At 27.8% G+C, this 22,745-nt stretch overlaps 2 protein-coding genes across 2 annotated transcripts; both read left to right on the top strand.

Annotated features, from left to right (window-relative positions):
- Nucleotides 1-2,371: 2,371 nt before the first annotated feature.
- Nucleotides 2,372-13,067, top strand: LOC149890188 (UTP--glucose-1-phosphate uridylyltransferase-like). Its single transcript, XM_090085480.1, has 14 exons — nucleotides 2,372-2,548; nucleotides 3,522-3,623; nucleotides 3,712-3,819; nucleotides 4,360-4,542; nucleotides 4,643-4,845; nucleotides 5,166-5,299; nucleotides 5,427-5,515; nucleotides 5,740-5,808; nucleotides 5,920-5,951; nucleotides 6,125-6,221; nucleotides 6,387-6,465; nucleotides 9,404-9,567; nucleotides 11,615-11,719; nucleotides 12,619-13,067. Exons 1-14 carry the CDS (start codon nucleotides 2,525-2,527, stop codon nucleotides 12,724-12,726), a joined length of 1,497 nt encoding a protein of 498 aa, XP_089941606.1. The 5' UTR covers nucleotides 2,372-2,524; the 3' UTR covers nucleotides 12,727-13,067.
- Nucleotides 13,068-16,135: 3,068 nt separating this feature from the next.
- On the top strand, nucleotides 16,136-20,478 carry LOC149890189 (uncharacterized). Its single transcript, XM_090085098.1, has 6 exons — nucleotides 16,136-16,362; nucleotides 16,458-16,909; nucleotides 17,731-17,840; nucleotides 17,926-17,967; nucleotides 18,106-18,261; nucleotides 18,478-20,478. Exons 2-6 carry the CDS (start codon nucleotides 16,483-16,485, stop codon nucleotides 18,655-18,657), a joined length of 915 nt encoding a protein of 304 aa, XP_089941224.1. The 5' UTR covers nucleotides 16,136-16,362; nucleotides 16,458-16,482; the 3' UTR covers nucleotides 18,658-20,478.
- The last annotated feature ends 2,267 nt before the right edge of the window (nucleotides 20,479-22,745 follow it).

Here is a 22,745-nt window from a genome sequence, read left to right on the forward strand (position 1 = left end):
TTTTGTGCTCTGTCGAAGAGCCATAGAAATGAAGCGCATTATGAAATAAGAGGAGATTTGAAATATGTGAACATGAATTTTTCCAATTTGTTCGAGCGGATTTGACAAATTTGAAAAGATTTTACTTTTTTAAAAAATCATCGTGGACTTACACAAACCCCAAGTTTCGCTCAATTTTTTACCCCCGTTTGTTGAGGCTTTTCTTTTTTTATTTTTTATTTTTATTTTCTAAAGACATTTTCTGATAAAAAAAAATCACGAATGTAGAAAACTTGTTATTTTCTTGCTCACTGAAAAAATTATCAAAAAAATTTACAAAGAAAGTTATTTAGAATGTTTTTCTAAACTTTATCCAGAACATCAAGAAAGTTGTCAAGAAAGTTATTTGCAAAGTTATAAAGAAGGTTGGAATTGTTTCTGGTAAAAATGAGAGCGCTGAAAATAAAAAGCAGACTGCTTTTCCTTTATCAGATTTATTTTCCTCAGTATAAATAACAATTTTTTTTTTACATAAAAATAGGTAAAAGTATCTGTACATGCTAAATAGGTAACATCTCAAGATCTTCTTTTTTTCAAACTCGCTAGATCTACTGAATACGTTTTTGCAACTCGAAATCTTCAACAATAGATCATTTTTGTATGTTAAAGGTAGTTCAACTCTAAAACGAGGCTGCGAAAAAACAAACTTCCAAAAACTAGTGATTAGACAATTTTCTTGCTTTAAATTCCAGCAATAGTCTGCAGTCATTTTATGATCTCTATGAATCTCTACTTTTCTTCCATAACTTCGAAGCCTCGGTTAAAATTGTTTTACTTGTTCAGCCCATACATCCCGAAGAACTTCTTGAAACATGATCTAGATGAGCGCCGGAATTTTTATATAACATCAGGGAATCTTTTACCATTCTCGTTTATTCAAGTGTCCTCTCTAGGTAAGGATTGATGTGGGTAAATAAAGGGGAATTCCATTTTTACTTTTTCTGATGTTTTTTATGCCCCGATAAGCAATTAATTTTTTTTTTGTTTCATCATTGGACTATGTAGTTTTCTTATAACACATCAATGAATTAACAATATTCTATTCAAACAAAAAAACCTTTACAAATCAAATACAAAAAAACTTTTAGAAATCGAACAAAAACCTTTACAAATTTTCTCCTTTTTTACACCAGACAATATTCCTCAAAAACGTCATAAAAACCAACACGTATTTACAATTAACACATATTTAGAGTTATTTTTGTAATAACTATCAAAACTATTAATTTCGTAACGTCATTAAACGTTCTAGCAATATTCGCAACGGAATTACAGTCTGAAAATTAATTGTATATTGTTCAGGTTGAAATGCATCTTTAGCCTTACTGGAATTCTTTTGTCAAAATATTTTTCGAAGGGAACAAAACACACGTATATTTACATTTAAACTTCCTTCACTTAATCGTCACAGCAAATTCACCACATTGATAGATAGCTAAAGAATTAAAAACAGTTTATAAAAGCTGTTAATCTTTCAAATTTCCTTATGAATCAAGAGTCGGAAAACCAGCAGTAAACAAAAAACGTTATACTTTTGTCTTAAATGGAGTTATATTCCAAACATTCTACCATATTTAGCGCTGAGTCAGCGCTATGAATATCAAAAATCATTCTACCAATTGTCATATGTTCCACCGTAACCTATTGCAATACAAATGAAATTTTACAATTCGTTTTCGATTGAGCTTTTTAAATAGTCGAAACGCATATATTAGCTCTCCATCTTTAAAAAATGCGTTACTTATAGTCATTTAATTTCAAATTTACAATGGTCACTATTTTGCACAGTTTTGACTCTTATTCTCTAATATATTAAGCATGGTAGATTTCTATATAATTTGTAAAATTATATATATATATATATATATATATATATATATATATATATATATATATATATATATATATATATATATATATATATATATATATATATTTGCTGCAGACCAAGGTTTTTTTTTTTTTGGGTTCAAAAGTATTTTTGATTGCTTGATTAGTAATAGGAAAGGAAAGGGTGTGGTGGAGGTTTAGATGTCGCTTGAGTGACCGCGCAATTTACAAATTTACGAAGTGCGCTTAGTTTGGTTAGGCATACTTTGCTTGGTTTCTATTATATAAAATCAACATGAAAAAGAAAAGAGAAATTATGCAATCAATATTTAATAATAGAAATTTATAGAAGTACTTTGATAATCGTTATTCTATAAATAACCAAATCATTTAAACATCTTTTAATTTTTTTTTTTAAGATTATTTCAGTTTACACTTTTTTAAAATTATAGAAACCAGACGGTCTTTTGTTTTACGGTTGTTTTTTTTAAATGAACCCTCTGTTTACAAAATAAACCTTAAAACTAAAATACTTTGTGTTTTGCGGTACAAATTATTCTACGGGGATTTCTTATTGAGAAATTATTAAGTTAGAAGCAAAGCAATACTATCAAGGTTAAATTACCCATTTTTCAAGACTCAGCCTGCAACTCAAATGTCTCAAGAAAAAGTACGACATGTAAGTAACTTTAGCTTACTAAAAAGTTATTCACGAAAAGTATAAACTGATTTAAAGCTCACTGTATCAATAATTTCGATTCGCCAACTCCTACGCTTCTAGAACTAGAATACTAGTGTTTGTCTTCACAAAATGAAACACAAATTAAATTTTTTAAATAATTCTCAGATAACAATATATTATGCATTTAATAATATAGGTTTAAATACATTTGTATCAATTAATCTGCAATAATTAAAGCTAATTTCATTAATATGCATTAACCAATTATTAGTTAATAATTAACTGCAGTTCACCGATTACGTAATAAATGATTGTTGTAAGTTTAGAAATAATGATATTTTAACATGAATAAATTTGATCAGTAAATCAATAAAAATAATTTTTCAAATTAACAAAGTTAAACATTTTAAGAAACTTATTGCATGAATGCACATATAACTGATGCAATGAAGACATTTATTAAATGATATCAGTTATTGATTAATCAATGCTAAATTATTAGTTATTGTAAAACAACTTTTTTCTTAAGGTTTGATAAAGTTTTTAAAATAATCAACAAATACTTCTTAACAATCTAACAATTCTACAATTAAAGATGAATAAATGTAGCTCAGAAATCTCTAATTTTCAAATAGAAAAAGCAGATTAACTTTTAGTTAATCTTGCATCTAAAAACAATACCAAAGCATTATGCAATTTAAGCTAGTTACAATGTCCAATATAATTTATCAAACATGCAGTGTAATAAATGTGCATATTGAAAGAACTTAACAGCTTATTCATTACACTAATACATTATACTATATGTATGTATGTATGTATGTATGTATGTATGTATGTATGTATGTATGTATGTATGTATGTATGTATGTATGTATGTATGTATGTATGTATGTATGTATGTATGTATGTATGTATGTATGTATGTATGTATGCAATTCCAGTTTTTTATCCAAGAAATATTTTTTAGGATTCTTACAACTTCAGTAATCTTGCAAAAAAGGAAGCTAAAGATGGCTGTTTGTATGATATCAATTCACTCCTGGACACATGTCCAAAGGAAAAGTTTGATGTAAGTGACTAATCTGTTCTTATTAATTGAAATACTTGCAAACATAGATAATGCTAACATATGAGAAGTCAGTTTAATTTTACTTTAGGAGATGAAAAAAAATTTGGATGGTTTTAAGCAGTTGTTTTCTCGAATGGTGGATGATGATGAACCTCCTTTGGACTGGGATAGGATTTCACCTCCACCAAAGGAACTGGTATATACATATATATATATATATATATATATATATATATATATATATATATATATATATATATATATATATATATATATATATATATATATATATATATATATATATAATCACTTTTCTGTATGCATGTTTTGTTTATACAATCACTTTTCTGTTATGCATAATTCTAATCAATAAAGCAAAAAGTATTTAGTAACTTAAGGCATAAAAATGTTCTTTAAACAGAATATTTACAATGACAGTTGCTATGTTGCAAATTCACAAACACAATTTTTATCAAATAAACTTTTTTACAAATGTTTTTCACCAGCTAGAATAATAATTAAATAAGTTTTATAATGTTAAATATAAGTGGCTCACCTTTAGCCCTTAGTTTTAAACCTCTCTATGTAAGCTTATTCCATTAAATTAGGCTGTAATTCATAGATGGTCATAAATGAAATCTATGTAATTTTTTTGTTACTTGTATGTTTATCAAATATAAAAGTTTGGAAAAAACAAAAAATTTAGTAAATATTGAAATATTAATTGCTTATGTAGATGAAAACCTATGACGAAATCAAGTTAAAATCACCTACAGATGTGAAAAGATTACTAGATAAACTTATTGTTGTTAAACTTAATGGTGGTCTTGGTACAAGTATGGGATGCACTGGACCAAAGAGTGTTATAACCGTTCGAAATGAATTCACTTTCTTAGATATGCAAGTCCAACAAATTGAGGTAAATCTTCTAGATTCTACAAATTAAACTTTTCACTAACTCTTAGTATATTATTTTGTGGCAATAGTATGGCATGGTTTAAACTAGCATCATTTTTTAGTACCTGAATAAAAAGTATGGGTCAAACATACCATTGGTTTTATTGAATTCCTTCAACACTCATGAAGATACAAAGAAACTTTTACGAAAGTATATACATGTAAATGTTCAACTACATTGTTTTCAACAAAGTCAGTACCCTCGAATTTATAAAGAGTCTTTGCGAATTGTCACAAAGTCCATCACAAATGCTGAACTAGAAAGGTTTATTTTAAAAATATCTTTCTGTCCATTTTATCATATATTCAACCTCAGTGGTTAATTTGTTTGTATATATGTTTGTTTATATATATGCTTATATATATGTATATAATTTTAAAAATTAAAAAGAGATCTTAATGTAAAAAAAAAGTGAAAAAAAAGTGAAAAAAAAAAAAAAAAAAGATAGTGAAATTTCTGCCTTAAGATTGCTTATAAGTTTTTATCAATAAGGTGTTATTAAAACAAACCTTAAGTTTGGAAATTATTTTATGTAGAACTTGCTGAACATACATTGCTTAGGAGTTGTGAATATTGATATTTAGTTGGTATCCTCCTGGCCATGGTGATATGTATCAAGCATTTTTTAATTCCGGACTTCTGGAGCAATTTATTGCAGAAGGAAAAGAATATTTATTTGTTTCAAATATAGATAACCTTGGAGCGACTGTTGACATTTGTATCTTTTTCTAATTAATTTGATCTAAATTAGTTTGATAAAAAAAATCAACTTCACAACATTTCATATTTTTATGGTTAAGTTATTACTGCAGTCTAAAGTTTAAAAACTTCTTAACCATTTACAGCCATTTTGAATTACCTACTTTCACTTCAAGAAGAAGAGAAGTGTGATTTTGTTATGGAAGTGACAGATAAAACAAGAGCTGATGTTAAGGTGAAGATAACTCTTAAAAATAAGTTGCAATGTCCAATATTATGCAATCTATTAAATCAAGATAACATTAACTACAAAAAACATTTTGTTTGCATTAACAAGTATTTTGCGCCTTAGATTTTTCTGTTTTTTAATTTTTTAAATTATACTTTTGTTTACTTGCGTTTAAAAAATGTGTTAGTACAGATGATTGCTATTTTGTAAAAATCGTGTTTTGGTCTTAGGGTGGCACACTAATCGAAGTAGACAATAAGTTGAGATTGCTGGAGATTGCTCAAGTACCCAAACAACATGTATGTTATTTTTTTTACTCCAAATGTTGTAAGTTGACTTTGTTTTTTTCATCTTTATAGTTTGTAATTTTTATGTTGGATATGTATATATATATATATGGATCTTTTTAGGTTGAAGATTTCAAAGCTGTTTCAAAATTCAGGTTTTTTATTTTTCTTTCATTAGAAATTATCTTCCATTGATTCTTAAAAAACTGGAATTAGAAGCTTATTTAAATAATTTTATAATCCATGAATTGTTTTAACTATATTATTTAACTAGAAGCTTTTTTTCTACTGCATTTGGAAAAGATATTTTTTATGGCGTTATCTCTAGAATTTTCAATACAAACAACTTATGGATTAAGCTAGATGCTATTAAACAAGCTGTTGTGGAAAATACATTACACTTGGAACTCATAATTAACCATAAAGTAAGTGCATAAACTGTTTATTTGCAAAAGTTTAAATCAGGTTTGTAATGCGATCTTAAGTATTAACGCTGTTAAACATCCTACTAATAATTTACTTTTAACTGTTCTGTTTTGTTTCTGTTCTGTTTAACTGTCCTGTTAACTTTTTTTTATATATACTTTTAGCAATTAGATAATGGTGAAAAGATAATACAAATTGAAACTGCTATTGGTGCTGCCATTAAATGTTTCAACAGAGCTATTGGTATTAAATTTGTTTTTATGTGTCTTTTTTTTTTTCCAGTAATTTCTTTACAAAATAGAGTTATGACTTTAAATTACTACCTCATAGACCATATTCAGTGTAGTATTTTATTGTCATACTTAGTTTAGAATAGAATGCAGTTGCAAAATTTATATCAAAAATTAGAAATTAGAGAACAATAAAAAAAGCAGAAATTATAAGTCATTAATATTTTACTTAATTTTAAAGTTAGTGTAATTTTAAGTTATGGGTAATTCCATATCAAATCACTCAGTCAATTGGACCATGTATCTGTGTTTTTATTTCATATTTGGACAATTCCTATTTATGAGAAAACATATGCAAAATTTTAACCAAAAATGTTGACTGGTTTTCAAGATACTGCAATTTTAATATTGACCCTGTTTCCTAAAATGACCCAATTTTCATGCAGATTATCCTTTTGGTTGGAGAAACTTAAGCATCACCTGCTTCTTGGTTGATTACAATTACAATGCTGGTCCACCAATTATTATCATAGACTGTCGCTACATAACTTCTTTAAGTGACAGTATCAAGTTGAAATACAACTTTCTGTTTTTTAAGTTTGTGGATTATTGTGTAGTTAGTGTCTGTCCAAGCCCTGTTATCCCCAAGATCAATAAACCAATCAAAGCTGCCTTTCTTATTGTTCTTCACCTTGCAATTGTAAGCCTGATCTTTGCTTGTAAGTGAAGTTAACACCTTTAATTTTCTCAATACAAAACTCAAACTTGGGTTGAGTATTTGGTTTTGCTATGGTTGTTTCACACCTTTCTTGCAATGTTGACCTTTTTACAGAACCACAGATACAATCGCTTAGTGACTTTCCAGGGACATGGTAAAAAGTTCCATTCAGCTTTAAGACCAAGTTCATTCTCTAATTGGTAAAGATTGTAAAATCTTGCACAGTTTTCTTTACTGTCCTGCACAACCATTAGTAAATAAATGTATTTTAAACAGATTGGGAAACTTTGCTTTTAACGTGAATATTATTAGTTGAAATTTTTTTTAACAAAGGTTACACTATGTGTTATGTTGTTTGATAAAAAGCAGTAAGGAGTATGTTTGAGTAAACCTTCCTCATCTTTATATTATTAATGTATAAATGTATATTACTAATGCGTGTAAAGAAAATTGTTGGGTGTTCCAGTGGTAGCTCTGTATTTCATCTTGAACTATGAAATCATAGTTTTCAGCAAAAATACCAATAATGATAATACTTGATAGATCCAATTTTTTGTTTTAGTTGATTAAGGTATTGTAATTGAGAGTGGGCAAGAAAAGAATGATTTTTTCAAAGCAAGAAACTATAAGTTCACTGAATGTTGGGACATCTGCAATCAGTTTCAATAATGGTGCATGATCTGTAATTTGTCATTGCTTATTGTTTATTTCAAAATCATGTTCATCTGAAAATCTCATACAAGTATGTAGTGTGCAATTCTTTATCAGGGCAATCATCACACTGTGCAAGCATGCGTTTTTTTGTTTTCCATCAGTTTTTAAAAATAGATATTTATACATATCACCAATATGTAATGATCTACTAGCAGTTTTGGATTTGGGTGATAATATAAACAGAGCATTTAATATTGGCCCCTGGCAAAGTGCGCCAATTTAATGTAAATGAAGGAAATTTTGAGTAACTTATTTGAATGTCTGGATTTCTGTCTTTTTACAAAACACATAGTTTCATAACAAAAATTACATAAAGTAGTTTTTTTTGTTTATTGTTTTCCAATGCTTTTGTAATCTTTTTTTCCAGGCATAGATCAATAAAAGATATCTAGTTAGTTAAAATAACTAAATTTTTTTCTCTAAATGTTTATTTTTATATATATGAAACTTGTCATTTCTTAAATTTTTAAAGTTTCAATAAAATATGGTTTGCCTTTGCATACCTCTATTGTTTTTAAGCCAATAATATTAAATTTCCCACAGTTCATGCCACGTAATTTATCTTAATTTATAAATTAAAATAAATTACATGGTATGAACAGTAAGAAGCAAGCATTTCTTCAAATAATTTCTCTTTTCTACTTTGTTATTAGTAAAAAAAAAAAAAATTCTTGAAAGTAGAAATAGTTCTTACTTTTTCAGATTCCTTTTTTAGTAAAATTTATGCAATGTACTGGTAGATATAATGTAGATAAAAATATTATAAAAAAAATACATCCTTTATTGTTTTTATTTAACAATTTTTATTACAATAAAAGATAAAATTGTAATAAAAATTGTTAAATAAAAACAATAAAGGATGTATTTTTGAGCCATAAAACAATTGTCACAAATACTTAGGACTTCCTAAAATGTAGCATGATTTTTTTTTCTTCTAAAGAGTCTATGAACCAAATTTAATACTTAATCAGAATTCTATTTGAAAGTTTTTTTTTGTAATATATTAAAGAAAATGGTTTCGAAACCTTTGAAATTATATTTCTATAAGTTTCTACTGTTTTTCCTATTTGGTTTTTTGTGACCAGATTATAAGTAACTAAATATATTAAAATTAAAAAACTTTTACCTGGGTGTTTTGAGATATTTGACCTGGAAGTTTAGTTATATGTTTATTATTTTATTACCCTTTAAGCATTACATGTGCATTTTTTGAATTCTGCATAAAAAGAAAAACATTCTAAATGGATATTTGTCATTGTTATTACTCATTTTATTAAGGAAAATATTTTTAAAAAAATTTGAAAATCAGGTCATTTTTGGAAATCAAGGCAATATTAAAACTCCAATATCCTTGGAAGTGCTCAACATTTTGGGGCAAACTTTTTTGTGTAATCTTTGCTTTATAAAAAACAATGGCCAAAGAAGTTTAAAGAAAATCTGAGGATATTTGGTTTAAAATTTCTAAAAATTATTTTTTATGATTTGATGTGGAATTAGTCTTACTTTATGTACTTCAAAGGTGTAAATGTTCCTCGAAGTCGATTTCTTCCTGTAAAAACTTGCTCTGATTTGCTCTTAATCACTTCAAATCTTTACCTCATGAGTAATGGAACTCTTACAATGAATCCAAAGAGAAACTTTTTGACAACACCACTTGTGCAGCTTGGAGAACGTTTTCAAAAGGTAAATGTTTGAACACTGATTTTTTGAATAAATTTATTTTATGTTTGCAATTATTTTTACAAAGTTGTAAATTACAAGTTTCAAATAATGTTTTGCAAACTCTGGAGTGCCTCAAAAAAAAATGCTCACAAATGGTACATAAATTAAGTTGTTAAATTTTATTAACAATAATTTATTTTAAGTACATGTCAAATTAAGGCACACTTGTGATATGTGTATTTTCAAAGCATTCTACTAGTAAAATGCTTTGAAAATACATATAATATCACATAATGGTAATAATAAAAAAATACACATATCACATGAGATCACAATATCCTTTATATTCTACAATATCCTTTCATTATGAAATGTATATACAGGCTTGTGAAGCTGCCACTGTTTTTCATGACTCACCTTCAGCTCTGGCTACCAGAGAATTTCATGGCTCCAGTTTGGCTTACAAACTGTTTAAAAAAAACTTTTGATTTATTAAAAAAAATGACTCCTGGCTTGGCTCTACAAACCAGCTTATATGAAAGTCATCAAAAACAAGCAGATATTTTCTTTCAAATCAAGGTCATCTTTCTCCTAAGTGAATTCAGTTTTAGATGAATTTGTATAAATCTGTAAAATCTTATTGTAGGTAAATAAGACCTTTTTTTGAAAACTTATACTAGTTCCCATTAACTTTGTTTAAACATAATATATTAACTCAGGTCAGCTTAGACTTGCTTTAAATCTTTTTAACGTCTTTATTGGAATGCTGTTTGTTAAAATTGCGTATTTATTTTTCAATCAGCATTTTTTGTGCTTTTTTTGTACTAGTTTCTTTTGTGAGAGCTCTTGTCAATTAAAGTCAGTAGCTGCATGAAATTTTTTTTCTATGAAAAAGTATTTTATTAGCTATAAGAATTTCTTAAAAGTTTTCAAAAGTAACATTACATTTTATTACATCAATTTAGATTCAAATTGTGAAAGAGAAATTGATTACAGTGAAAATCAAATTTCAATTCAAATAAATAGAAATATACCTGTGGAAAAAATAATATATACATGACCTATACCTTTAGAGAAATACATTTTATTCTCAGCAATCGATGATAATTTACATAACTTTTTATATTTTTATGTTTAGTGTTTATACATATCTTTAAAAAAATTATTAAGTTCTTTTTCACTTTTCTTATGTAACTAACAATTATGTTTAAAGTAACTGAAAATTTAGTGAAAAAGATAATAAATATAGAAATGGTTAGTTTGAGTTTATATTGAGGAAAATCAAGAAAATTCAATGTTTACATAACAAATAGTTAAAATATATGTTTTGGATTGTTATCTTGTTGAAACATCTAGAGCAACGGCATGTTATCCTCATAACAAATAGTAAATAAGTAGGAACCAATACCATTACGAGAAACAACCTCATACCATAATGCTTCCACCACCAAATTTTACTGCTTTTATATGTCATTTTTTGAATAAAGGTACACTTCTAGGTGATCTTGAAAATAAATTACCTTCAACTAAACGTCCTCTAATTGTACGTGATGTTATATTTAACTTTGAGTTTTTTTCAATGGTGTTGCTGGTAAACTTTTTAGCTTCACGAATAATTAATTTATATTATCAGTAAAAGTAGTTTTTCTTCATATTATCATAATGTCAAAAATTTGTCAACAGCATGCCCAAAAGACTTATTGAAGTTAAAAAAAAGAAAGGACATGCAACAAAATATTAATTGTTGTAGTTAATGTATCAAGCAATAATATACCTTTTGCAAAGAAAAAAAAAAAAAAGTTATTTCTGTTGTCAATTGTTTTATTATTTATTTTAACACTAAATTAGCACTATTTTATTATTTATTAACACTAAAAATTATAAAAATAAAAAAAGTTAAATATCATCGATTGCCGAGAATAAAATGCATTAATTGCTGAGAATAAAATGTAATTTTTTTCTACCACTGTATATCTCCAGCTCAAAAACAAAAGTAACGAAATGCAAATGATAGTATGAGTAAATTGCTTATGTGTTTAATCTAAAATTAAATTCATTTTTAATACAGGTAAAGGAGTACTTAAATCGCTTTGAGACGATTCCTGACATCCTTGAGCTTGATCATTTAACTGTAGCTGGTGATGTCACATTTGGAAGAAATGTAACTCTGAAAGTGAGTGTAAAAATTTTAGTTTGTTGTTTACAATATCACACCCTGCTTAATCTACTACCACAATAATAAAAGTTTTCAAAATCTTCATGTTTGACGTTGCATGATTATTTACAAGGAAGCACAACATTTACTTTTAGAAAATGGCAGCTATAAACACAAATTAACCTCATATTCAAATTTTATATGCACTTCTTTATCATGTGCTCATTTAATATCAATACAAAAGCTACGGAACTTCTTAAAAACACTACATCGAACTAATCAATAACATGGATTCAAACTCACTAACCGTTAATTTATATTTGTTAATGAGTTTGAACCCAAACTTAATATAAAGTATAAACCATTGCATTGAAAAGGTGGTTAGTTAACGCTGTTAGAAAAACTTTCCCATAGCAGCTGTAAGTTCAACAGCAAATCTTGGAGTTTTATCAATGTGCTCACCTCTGGCTATAATTTCATAAAATTTTAGTTACAAAAATTTGTCAAATCGTAGATTACAGAAATCACTTAAAGTTGGTATGGTCATGACCCGTGTCATTTAAATTAAACACGTTGACATTTTATCGCTTGATTTACCTTAAGCCTATATCTTAATAAAATTTTAGTTACAAAATGTTTGCTTTAGATCATAACATTGTTATTCTTTTTTGATTTTTCTCTTTTAATCAATTTCTTAGCATAATAACTTTACTGTGATCATTCTCTTGTAATCGATTTCTTACAATAACAACTTCAGTTTGCAAACTAACAGTCGCAAACGCGTACACACTATTGTAGCAGCGGTTGACGGTTGGGTTACCAGAGTTTTTGTGAAGTTGTATCGCACAGTCCGAGACAAAAAAAGTTAAACCTAAAATTCATCAAATCAAAAATTTTTAGTGATTTTTTTTTACTAGGGTACTGTTATTATCATTGCCAATCACGGTGAGCGTATCGATATTCCATCTGGAGCAATTCTTGAGAACAAGATTGTCTCTGGAAATTTGAGAATTTTAAACCACTAAAAAGTTGTTCACGTAATTAAGTGTTTTTTAATATTATTTTCCTGAATTTTAATTGAATTTTTATAAATCTTTTTTTTTTGTGGCTTTTTTTTTTGTTGTTGTTGGATTACTTTTTATTTTATTTTTACGTTTTCTTCTTTCATTCTTTTTTTTTTTTTATTTTCCTTTGGAAAAAGTTTTATGGTCTCTGGAAAAATTGTCAGTTGCTATAAAATTTTATCATGAAAAATTTTGTGTCATGTAGCAGTATTGATTAAGATTTTTTTAAAGAATTTTTCAATTATATTAGTATATGTATCAAAAGAAATTTAATATATTAAATACATTTTTCGAATTTTTCATTTCTATAACATTTATATCATAGTTGTAAGAATAAAAGAGTATTCTTGTGATGCTATTTGCAAAATCATGCCTAACATTGTGTTGCATTCAATAATATATTTAAGTCCCACGCTGTTCTATTATATGAAACGAAGAAACATTACTGATGCTGTATTGCTAAAGTTTCCTTTTTACTTCTTTAGAAGGATGAATGTCGAAAAATCTCTTACAAATGAGTCTATATTCCGCAATATTCTGAAATACACGCAGTATATGTTTTCAGCAGTGAAAATCCATTTAACTTTCTTGAATGAGACGATAAAGTAAGGAATTCCAACGGTTAATAATAAATACGACCCTTTGGAATTCCTGGTATAAACAATGATTTGGTCGTACCAGTTTTGTTTTTTGGTCAACCAATAGAAAAAGAAATTACATAGGGCTTAAAGTGTTTGAAATGATCTAGTACTTATCATAAACAAAGAAAGCAAAAATTTCTTTTAGCTCAGCGATAAAAAAGGGTTTGGTGTTTAATATTGATTGATTGGTTAGTAAAAAACTCACAAAGAGAATTTTGAAAAAAAGTTTAAAGAAAACAGATAAGAACCATTAAACTTTTTTCCATATTTTTTCTGACCTGTTAAATCGTGCTTGATTGTAATAAAGTGAAAGACAGGCCGCATATACATATTACCATAAGCAGCTCTAAGTTTTGGACGTAATGTTCATTAACTGGCAAATATTCTTAAATTAACACACGAAAGTGCAGAACATGAAAAGTTCCTGGGTATCGCAATAGTAAATTATGGAAAAGATGATCTATTTCAATCTAATACTTTATGTCCAAAGCTGTAAAGCTGTTCCCATTCCCAGTTCATATTTACTTATTCCATTCCAAACACGACACGATGAGACAAAAAAATTAAAAACGCTATTTGATTATAGTTTTTATAATGCAAAACGATTTAACTGCTGCTTGTAGAGCCAAGCCAGGACTGTCACCGGTATTGTAAAAAAAAAAGATTTTTTTTCGAAAAAACCAAACTTTTCATATTTAGGTTATGTAATGCTTTAATGATCCATTTTCACAATTGTAAGATTAGATTTATCTAATTCATTAAAAAAATTTTCCTACTTTGGATGGTTTGTAGGTCCTTACAAAAACTCATCATTAGCAACGACCCTAACAGCAATACTATTATCCTTGTTGAGTCATACTGTAGGGCCTAATGATGCTTCCCTTAATCATCAAACATCGACATTTTTAAGTTATTGTAATGTAAGTGATTCCTTTTCAGTCCTCATGTTTGTTTGTCGAATTATTCATAATTTAACAATTTGTACGAAAAGCTTTGTTTGCATTTTAACTAAATATTATATTTTCTTTGTTTATATATTTGATAGCAAAAGGAAATAAAAAAAAGTAATGAACAAAAAAGAAAAAGAAGGTTTAACGGCTATTTTAAAAATAGTGCTGAAAACAAGAGTCAGATACCACTGTTTTCCTCATCAACTTGCAATAGCTTTATTGGTTTATTCGTAATAGGTTTATTCGTAATAATACAAACTGAAAACAGTTACTAAATTCTTTTTAAATTCAAAATTCTTATGGGCATTTAGAAACTTTTTGTCCAAATTGTGAAAGTCATAATTGAAATTTTCTTCTAAAAAATGCATTGGTGGTAAGACACACAATTGGTCTCGAGTAACATAATATAGCCTCGATGTCCTAAAAGCATTTCAGTTACAAGATTTTTGCTTGAAATGGGTTTTATTTCTGCAATTCTTTACTTCAACCATGGTGCATTTAGTCTTAGAGTTTTTAAGCTCTTTAAACATAAAGTTTATTTAGAAGGTTCTGCAATTTTAAATGTAGTTTGTGTGATGTGTAATGTCTACAGGTTATAGTTTGTGTGATGTGTAAGAAGATATAGTAAGTAAACAGACTAATTTCTTTTGCTTTATCAAAGAAATTGATTGCTTAAAAAAAAAAATGGTACCAAAGTTAAAAAAGGAAGGTTAAAATTAAAAGCCAAAATTTTTCTATCATTTATTGTTTTGCTAAATCTCTACCTCCTAAAAATATGCAAAAAAAAAAAAAAAAAAAAAAAAGCATTCTCAAATAAAAAGGCTAAATTGGCTTTCATAGATTTTAATTCATTCTCTTTATTTCATGTGTTAGCACATAATTGCTAAGTTTCAAAGCTTAAAACGTACTTTAACTTGAAAAGGTAGGACCCTGTTACTGTGAAGTACGGAAAAGTAATTATTTATCTATAACTATTTTTTTTTTTTTTTAAATATTTATTATATAATATCTAATTTTAACTTTTACTTACATATATTTTTATTTTAAAATACTTATTAAAAAAATTTTACGAATTGTTAAATTAAAAAATTTTAAAGGTTGACCAACGGAAACGACATTGATCCGTAGAAATAGATATCAACCCGCAGAAACTACTTTGATCCACTGAAAAAAAAAATTATTTTCAAAAAAAATCCTTTTTGAGATAATTGAGTCCAAACGATGCAAACTTTACGCGCCGCGTTAAAAAGCTTTTTTTATGAGATCGTATAAGAGTATTACAGAAATATCTCGCATGATTTTTAAACAGAAGACACAGATTGATAAAAAAAAAAAAAAAAAAAAAAAAAGGCTTTCATTATGAACTTGTTAAGCATTTCGGAAAATTTTGCTTTCAAAAAGTTTTTTACTTTTTTATTTACAAAACCGACTGTAAGAGTAGGTCTATATGAGAAAGGATATTTTTGGTCTGATCGCAGATGACTCGCTTAATTAGTAGTTAACTGACCCACAATTTTAGTTATGCGGTCATTATGCTTCTTCAATTGCATAATCTGTTACAACATTTATCATTAAATTTTATGTTAGAAATTATTGCGGAATAGATTAACCATAAATTTTAATTATGCTCACAGCACAGTATCTATTTTAAACTATTGCTTAAGGAAATAATGTAAGAATAATCAGTCTGAAGAGTTTATTTACCTTAAGCATTTAGGCGAAACTAATTCCGATTTTACGCTACAAATTTTAAGTAAACGTTGTCGCCATGTGGCGTGTGAAAAGCGAAAAATTCATTCATATATGATGGGTTTACAATATTCTAATGTGTTTTGTTAAAAATGATTTTTAATTTTAAAACTATAACTTAAATTTCAGATATTGTTGACTTATTTTCAATAACAATGGTTTTGTTGAAATGACAAATTGACGCTGTGAACGACTACTTGCTGATATTTTGAGTTCTATGTTTATTTACAAAAATCTTGATTTTCATTTTTGACTTGGTGAGTCGAATTTGTGAAAAATTACATTTTTCATTAGGGAAAGTTTTTATAGTTATTTTTATTGTTTATTGTTATTTTATTGTTACTTTTATTAGACTGGCATTTATAAATTAGTTAAGTATGACCAAAGAGTATCAAAAAACACCTTTGCATAGTGAGAATTCCTCCAACTCTTCTGATGAAAACTCCCCAATAACCATGTCAAAATTGCTTAAAACAGATGAAATTGAAATGATGGAGAGCCATGACTATGCAAGCCCACTAGAGCTTAAAAAAGGTTTAGAGCAAATAGATGGGATTAAAAAAAAAAATCTAATATATGAACCACTTCCACCACGAAATAAAAAAAATGGATTCACAAAAACAGCACACTCTTCTTCATATGATGAGGAGCATCTTTTGCATCATAAAATCAATAATGACTTACAAAGAAAGCTACATAGATTTTTGTTTTTTGTTATACTGCTTATGTCTCTTGGTGCTTTTATTTTGTCTGTACTGACAACGTTTGGTATTACACAAGCAAGTTGCAATAAGTGCATAAAAGGTGATGTTTATGGTTCTGCATATAGATAAAATAATAATTGATATTTTTATCATGTATATATAAACTTATGTGTAAATACTACTAAATTAGCATTGACTCTTAGCATTAATCTAAATAGCATATGCTGTTCTTTTTTAAATGTCAATTGTGGAATATATATATATATATATATATATATATATATATATATATATATATATATATATATATATATATATATATATATATATATATATATATATATACACAATGTATGTTTATATGTATTCAGTATTTTTACAACTGGTTTAATCCTAATACTTCAAATGGATAAAATTATAATCAAATCTTCCTAGTTACGATGATAACATTGTCCATATATATATAACAATTCAGTTAAAATCCCTTATGTAATTAGTGTGAGAAATCTGTCAAAAAAGAAAGATGATGATAATGATAACATTTTTCACATTAATCATATAAGTAATTCTGTTTAGTTATGCTTTTCTAGACAAAACTTATGTGTGGCACCATAATTTTTTTATATTTGAAACTATGCATTGTTTTTTGTTTTATAAAGCAACACACGTATTTTAATTTCATTTTACAATGTATATCTATATGTATTCACAATGTATGTTTATATGTATTCAGTATTTTACAACTGGTTTAATCCTAATACTTCAAATGGATAAAATTATAATCAAATCTTCCTAGTTATGATGATAACATTGTCCTCATAGTTTATAAAAATACATATTGCAATGATATCATAATATAGATTTTTATAGTTTGTTTTACTTTTACTTAACATTTAAATTTTGGGGCTATTTTACTATTAGATGTGTATATTTCTCCAATATCTGCTCCTCCTTCAAATGAAGGCCAAATCTTTGATGCAGTGAAATTTCATGAACTTCAAAATAACATAACTTATCTTACACAAGTTGTAGTAAGCAATTCTCTTATTTTTTCTGACAAAACTATTCAACCAATAATGTTTTAAGTTTTTTTTTTGTTTTTTTTTTGTCAATTAGACATCATTGCGTGATCAAGTGAGGTACCTTGAAGGAAACTTTGTATGTATATTTTATTCTTTTTCTTTTTCTTTTTCTTTTTCTTTTTCTTTTCATAATTGTAATCAAAGTGTAATTCTTTATAAATCAATTATTTTACTTTTGTCAAAAGTTCTACTTTTATTGTTGGTAATTTTTTAGAGTATTACTAAACCACCAACAGCACAACAAGGACCCGCTGGGCCACCTGGAGATTATTATTTGAAAAAGTGTGAGTACAAAGTGCAATCAATATCTACTGCTTTCACTAAAGATATTGATCAATCTTATGTAGTGTTGCCAATTACTGCTGAAAAGGTTATTTTTTATCTTATTTGATTTTTTTTTGAAATGCCTGGTCAGAATTCTAGTGTTTCTTGCAATTTGCTGCTAAATTTGATATAGATAATGATATAATCTTAAGGTTCTCTTAACTATGGCACATTCCAAATCTCTGAAAGTATTCTATAAAGATATGAACAGTTTAATACCATTATAATAATCATCAAAACTCTAATTGGTTGTCTCTTTTAGAATTTTATCATTATTGGAGTAACATGTGTAGGCGGTGCTGAAAGCGGATTGTTTCAAGAAAACAATGGGGTTGAGACTGTTTATAAATGCAAGTGTGCTGGTCAGGCAAAAACTCAACTCTTTAAAACTGATGATTTAAAATGTCGAGCACATTATTGGCAGTGCCCACTTGACATCTAAACTCATAACAATACAATAATTCTTCATAAAAATTTTCAATTTTATTGTTCCAGTAAAATGAAATAATTTAACACATGATCTTGATAAAAGATTTCTATGACAATTAATTAGGGTCTTTAGGCTCAAATTTTCAAAGAGTTATTTTTTCAGAATAAGATTTATAGAAAAATTTGTAAAAACAATTTTCTACTTTGTATAAATATTTTTCTACCATATATAAATATGTTTTCTACAGAAATATTTGTTGTAAATAATGTATATAATCAAAAAATATTTTCTTTATCACACTTTATTCGTTTTGTGGAGAAAAATGTGCGTTTCAGTATTTTTACATAGTGAACAAAAGCTTTAACTGCACGTTACGTCATTTGACTGAACACAGATATAAATGGGATCTAATCTTAATCTAGTAACCTAAAAAAAACTTTGATAGGCTTGATAGCCCATAGATGAGTGCGTTTGTCACAGGGATGTAACTCAAAACTCTGTTTACATCGTCTGCGGACGCAATTGTTGTTTTAAATTTTGCATAAAATAGCATTAAATATATTGTAAAGTGCTAAAAGTATTGTAATGAAAGAATGTTTTTTTATATAATACAATCCATTTTCGAAGTAACCAAAGTTAGAGGAATTGATTTCAACAATGTATGTATGTACCTACTGAACTATGAAGAGCAATTCATCTCTAGTGTTAGAAGTCATGAAAAAAGTACACATCCGTTTCTTCTTAAAATGTATAACTTCTCAAGTATCAGAGTTTTCACCAGAGCAGTAAACGTTTTATTTGTAAAGTTAACAAGTTTACAATTCACGACAATTCTACTTTTTACTCTGCTAAAAATGGCGTTGTGGAATACTCATGGTGCTTTTCGATATGTGTTTCTTGTACTCAACTGCACCAAATCTTCCTTGCGAAATAATTTCACAAATGTCATGTCAAAGAATTCCATGGCTGCTGAGAGAGTTGCAGTACCTGTAATTATAAGCTAAGGGGTATTGCCGGAAGAAACAGTTCGGCTCAGTCGGCCAGATGGACTAGGAGGCTCTTCCGTTTTTTCCAATATTACATAGGTTTTTATGGCTTTCTAAAATAAAAACTTTTATTATAATCACTCAGGTTCCTCTTTTAGTGATATTTTTTTCTTTACTGAAGGATCATGCTAAACAAGGACAATTCTTGTGCTTATGAACAACACTGGGCTGTCAAATTCCAGGAATAAAAATATAGCATCAAGTTGTAACCAATTAAGTCGTTTGAAATTTAAAAAGAAATTCAATCCCAAGATTGATTTTTGGGCAAAGCACTTGAAAACCACTTCATAAAAATATGAAGCAAAGTTTGAACTGAAAAGAAAAATATAGAGGATAAACTTGCTTTTCATTTCAATCGCGTTCAGGTTCTTTTTGTAATTGATGATAGGAACAGATTTAAATTGCAAATCTTCCATCATCCACTTTTATACTTTTATACGCATAAGATAAAAAAAAAAAAAAATTTCTAAACGTTTATGCAACAGTCGTTTGCTTTGAGAAATATGGCCTTCCTGTTAATTTCTTTCAATTATCTGTCTTTAAGTTCAATTAATACATAACTATTTGTTTAAAGTAAAAAAAAGAACTTCCTGAGTTTTGTTGCATTGTTTGCCACATTAGAGTGTTTTATGTGATACTTTCAAGGAAAAACGTCTTAAATTCAAAATAATGCACCATTTTCTTTCTTTTAAAAGATTCCATTGATTCATTAGAAATGCTGCTTGGAGATATAAAAATCTTCTATCACATGCGATAAACAAACTGAACATGTTTTATAAAAAAAATTGTTCAGAGCCTATCCTTACAAGGAATATTCTCGATCAAGCTTAACCATTTAATCCTGGTGGTAAACATTGCAATTTGTGCTTGACGGAGAAAAAAATACAGCTTTTATTGTTTATGTTTCACATAAAAGTTTGATTGGTTTGTGAATGTTTTAATGTAGTTTATTTTATCTATTGTTAGCAGCTAAGCATTCAACGATCAGATGGTTTGGTTGTCCAAATAATTTTAACAGTCTGACTGCCTCATTGTATATGTATTTCTATTTACCACATCACGTTGAAGCTGAGCGTGCTCAATAAACGAAGCGACTTAACATCAGAGTGCCGCCATGAAAATAAATTTTTAATAAAAAACTTTACTCTATATCAAACTTTTCTAAATATTTTTCTTAGTATTGGAGATTCACGGTAATGATACTATTTAGAGGGTTTCATACTCGGATTGAATTTTATTGTTCTTCACAAACCGTTTTTTTCTAGTTTGGCTTGTAATACCTACCAGTTGGTTTTCGTCGTAACCGTCTTTTTTGAGTTTGAAAATTTATCTCAATTTTGTTAACGTGAATCACTGCATATTTAAGCTTTGTGATTGTAATCTTTTAACATTGCACTTAAAATTTTTGGGTCGTAATTTAAGTGAGATTCAATTTGAATATTTGTTATTTCTTCCCTGTAAACTTTAAACTAATATTTACCTGTGGTGTTATTCATTATCATTACATCAAAGAAGTTCAAAGTTTTATTTTCGCTTTCGATTTCGAATCTGTATAGCATTGCCGAGTTTTGTTTGTTTAAAATAGTTTTGAATTGTTCTGCTTCTTGAGTTTCTAAATCTTAGATAGAACTTTAAGTTGAGAGGAGAATTTAATGCTGTTGCAATTTTAAAAGCATTTTCTTTGTGTGTGTGTGTGTGTGTGTGTGTGTGTGTGTGTGTGTGTGTGTGTGTGTGTGTGTGTGTATGTGTGTGTGTGTGCGTGCGCGTATGTGTGTCTGTGTGTGTGTGTGTTAACTTTATAAAATATATTGTTTTAGGTTTGTTAGCAAATTTTTCTTTGACTGGCACACAGGCATTACTTCTCAATGAGCTATTGTACCCCTTATAAATCCGTCACTTTTTTCAGCCCCACACATACCATCACTTAAGCTTTGTAACCTCTTTCACAATGCATTTAATAAATTGACCATAGGCAGGGAGGTTGGGTACAATCATTGGATTATCAAGAAACTGTTTGTCTCGCTTTTTTAGACAACATGTAAGAAGTGATTTGCTGATCTCCTCAGTTTTCCAACTGATTAGATCTGATAGACTTTTAGCTTCAAGAACTACTTTCTCATACCTTAAACATTTTGTAATTTTGTTCAGATATGCAAATAGTTCGCACAGTTTTTGTTAATCCCATGAGATTCGATTGTCAAGGGTTAACTAAGAAAATGTGTTTAGATTTCTTCAAAAAAATATGTTCATTTTTCTGTCAAATTTTGGATTTAGCTGAACTCTCAAACTCCAATGCCCTAATTCTCAAAATTATTTTAAAAACTGAAAAATGGCTTCAGGGTTTTTTCAACTTTTAAGCCTCCTCTACAATAAAATTGATAATTAGCAGTTTTCTTGAGCCTTCTTGTGACTGTCTTTTGGGGTGAACCCAACGCATTTCAAAAACTGTGTTAAGACGTATATTTTGCAATTTTGGGAATTTCGGTCACTTATCCCGACGGGATCCTTCCCATTTTTATGCTGAAGGATACAGAGATAGAGCCTTAAATGGGTTGCCTTTAGTGTTGTTGTTGTTTTGTATGTGGTTCGTGTATAGTTTTTTTATAATTCGTGTAGCAGTAAACTCCTAGACTTCTAATACTTTAGACCTACGCTAAGTTTAACAACAAAATCTTCATACAATTAATAACAATATATTAATTTCTCAATCGAAATATAAATGCTAATGACTCTTACTAATGGTCCTTCTCATTTCACTTAACAAATACTCTCAAAAATTTAACTCAATTATATTCTTTAAATATTTACAAATGAAAATATTCTTTTACAACATTTGGACTCACAGCCAAAGTGTCAATCTATGTGAGAGCAATTCTCATTTTAAAATCTTCTCTTTCTCTTTGAAAAATATCCCTTTACTTCTTTACCTCTTCTTTCCAAATATCTTTTCTTCTTTTATTTTTTCCTTTGCAAAAATCTCTTTTTAAAAATCTCCCAAGAATTCTCCTATCAATTCTCCCGTAAAATTTTCAATCAATACTCCATAATGTCTTT

The sequence above is a fragment of the Hydra viridissima genome, unplaced genomic scaffold (assembly GCF_058129835.1).
Source record: "Hydra viridissima isolate aposymbiotic clone 2 unplaced genomic scaffold, HvirCarnegie_v1 scaffold_4, whole genome shotgun sequence".
Classification (NCBI taxonomy): Eukaryota; Metazoa; Cnidaria; class Hydrozoa; order Anthoathecata; family Hydridae; genus Hydra; species Hydra viridissima.

Excerpts from the sequence above, each read along its gene's own strand:
- LOC149890189 (XM_090085098.1), top strand. The coding sequence starts at position 16,483 with ATGACCAAAGAGTATCAAAAAACACCTTTGCATAGTGAGAATTCCTCC. Across the intron at positions 16,910-17,730 it reads TTGCAATAAGTGCATAAAAG|ATGTGTATATTTCTCCAATA; the intron begins GTGATGTTTATG and ends TTTTACTATTAG. Across the intron at positions 17,841-17,925 it reads CTTATCTTACACAAGTTGTA|ACATCATTGCGTGATCAAGT; the intron begins GTAAGCAATTCT and ends TTTGTCAATTAG.
- LOC149890188 (XM_090085480.1), top strand. The coding sequence starts at position 2,525 with ATGTCTCAAGAAAAAGTACGACAT. Across the intron at positions 5,952-6,124 it reads AAAGCTGTTTCAAAATTCAG|AATTTTCAATACAAACAACT; the intron begins GTTTTTTATTTT and ends CGTTATCTCTAG. Across the intron at positions 9,568-11,614 it reads TTGGAGAACGTTTTCAAAAG|GTAAAGGAGTACTTAAATCG; the intron begins GTAAATGTTTGA and ends TTTTTAATACAG.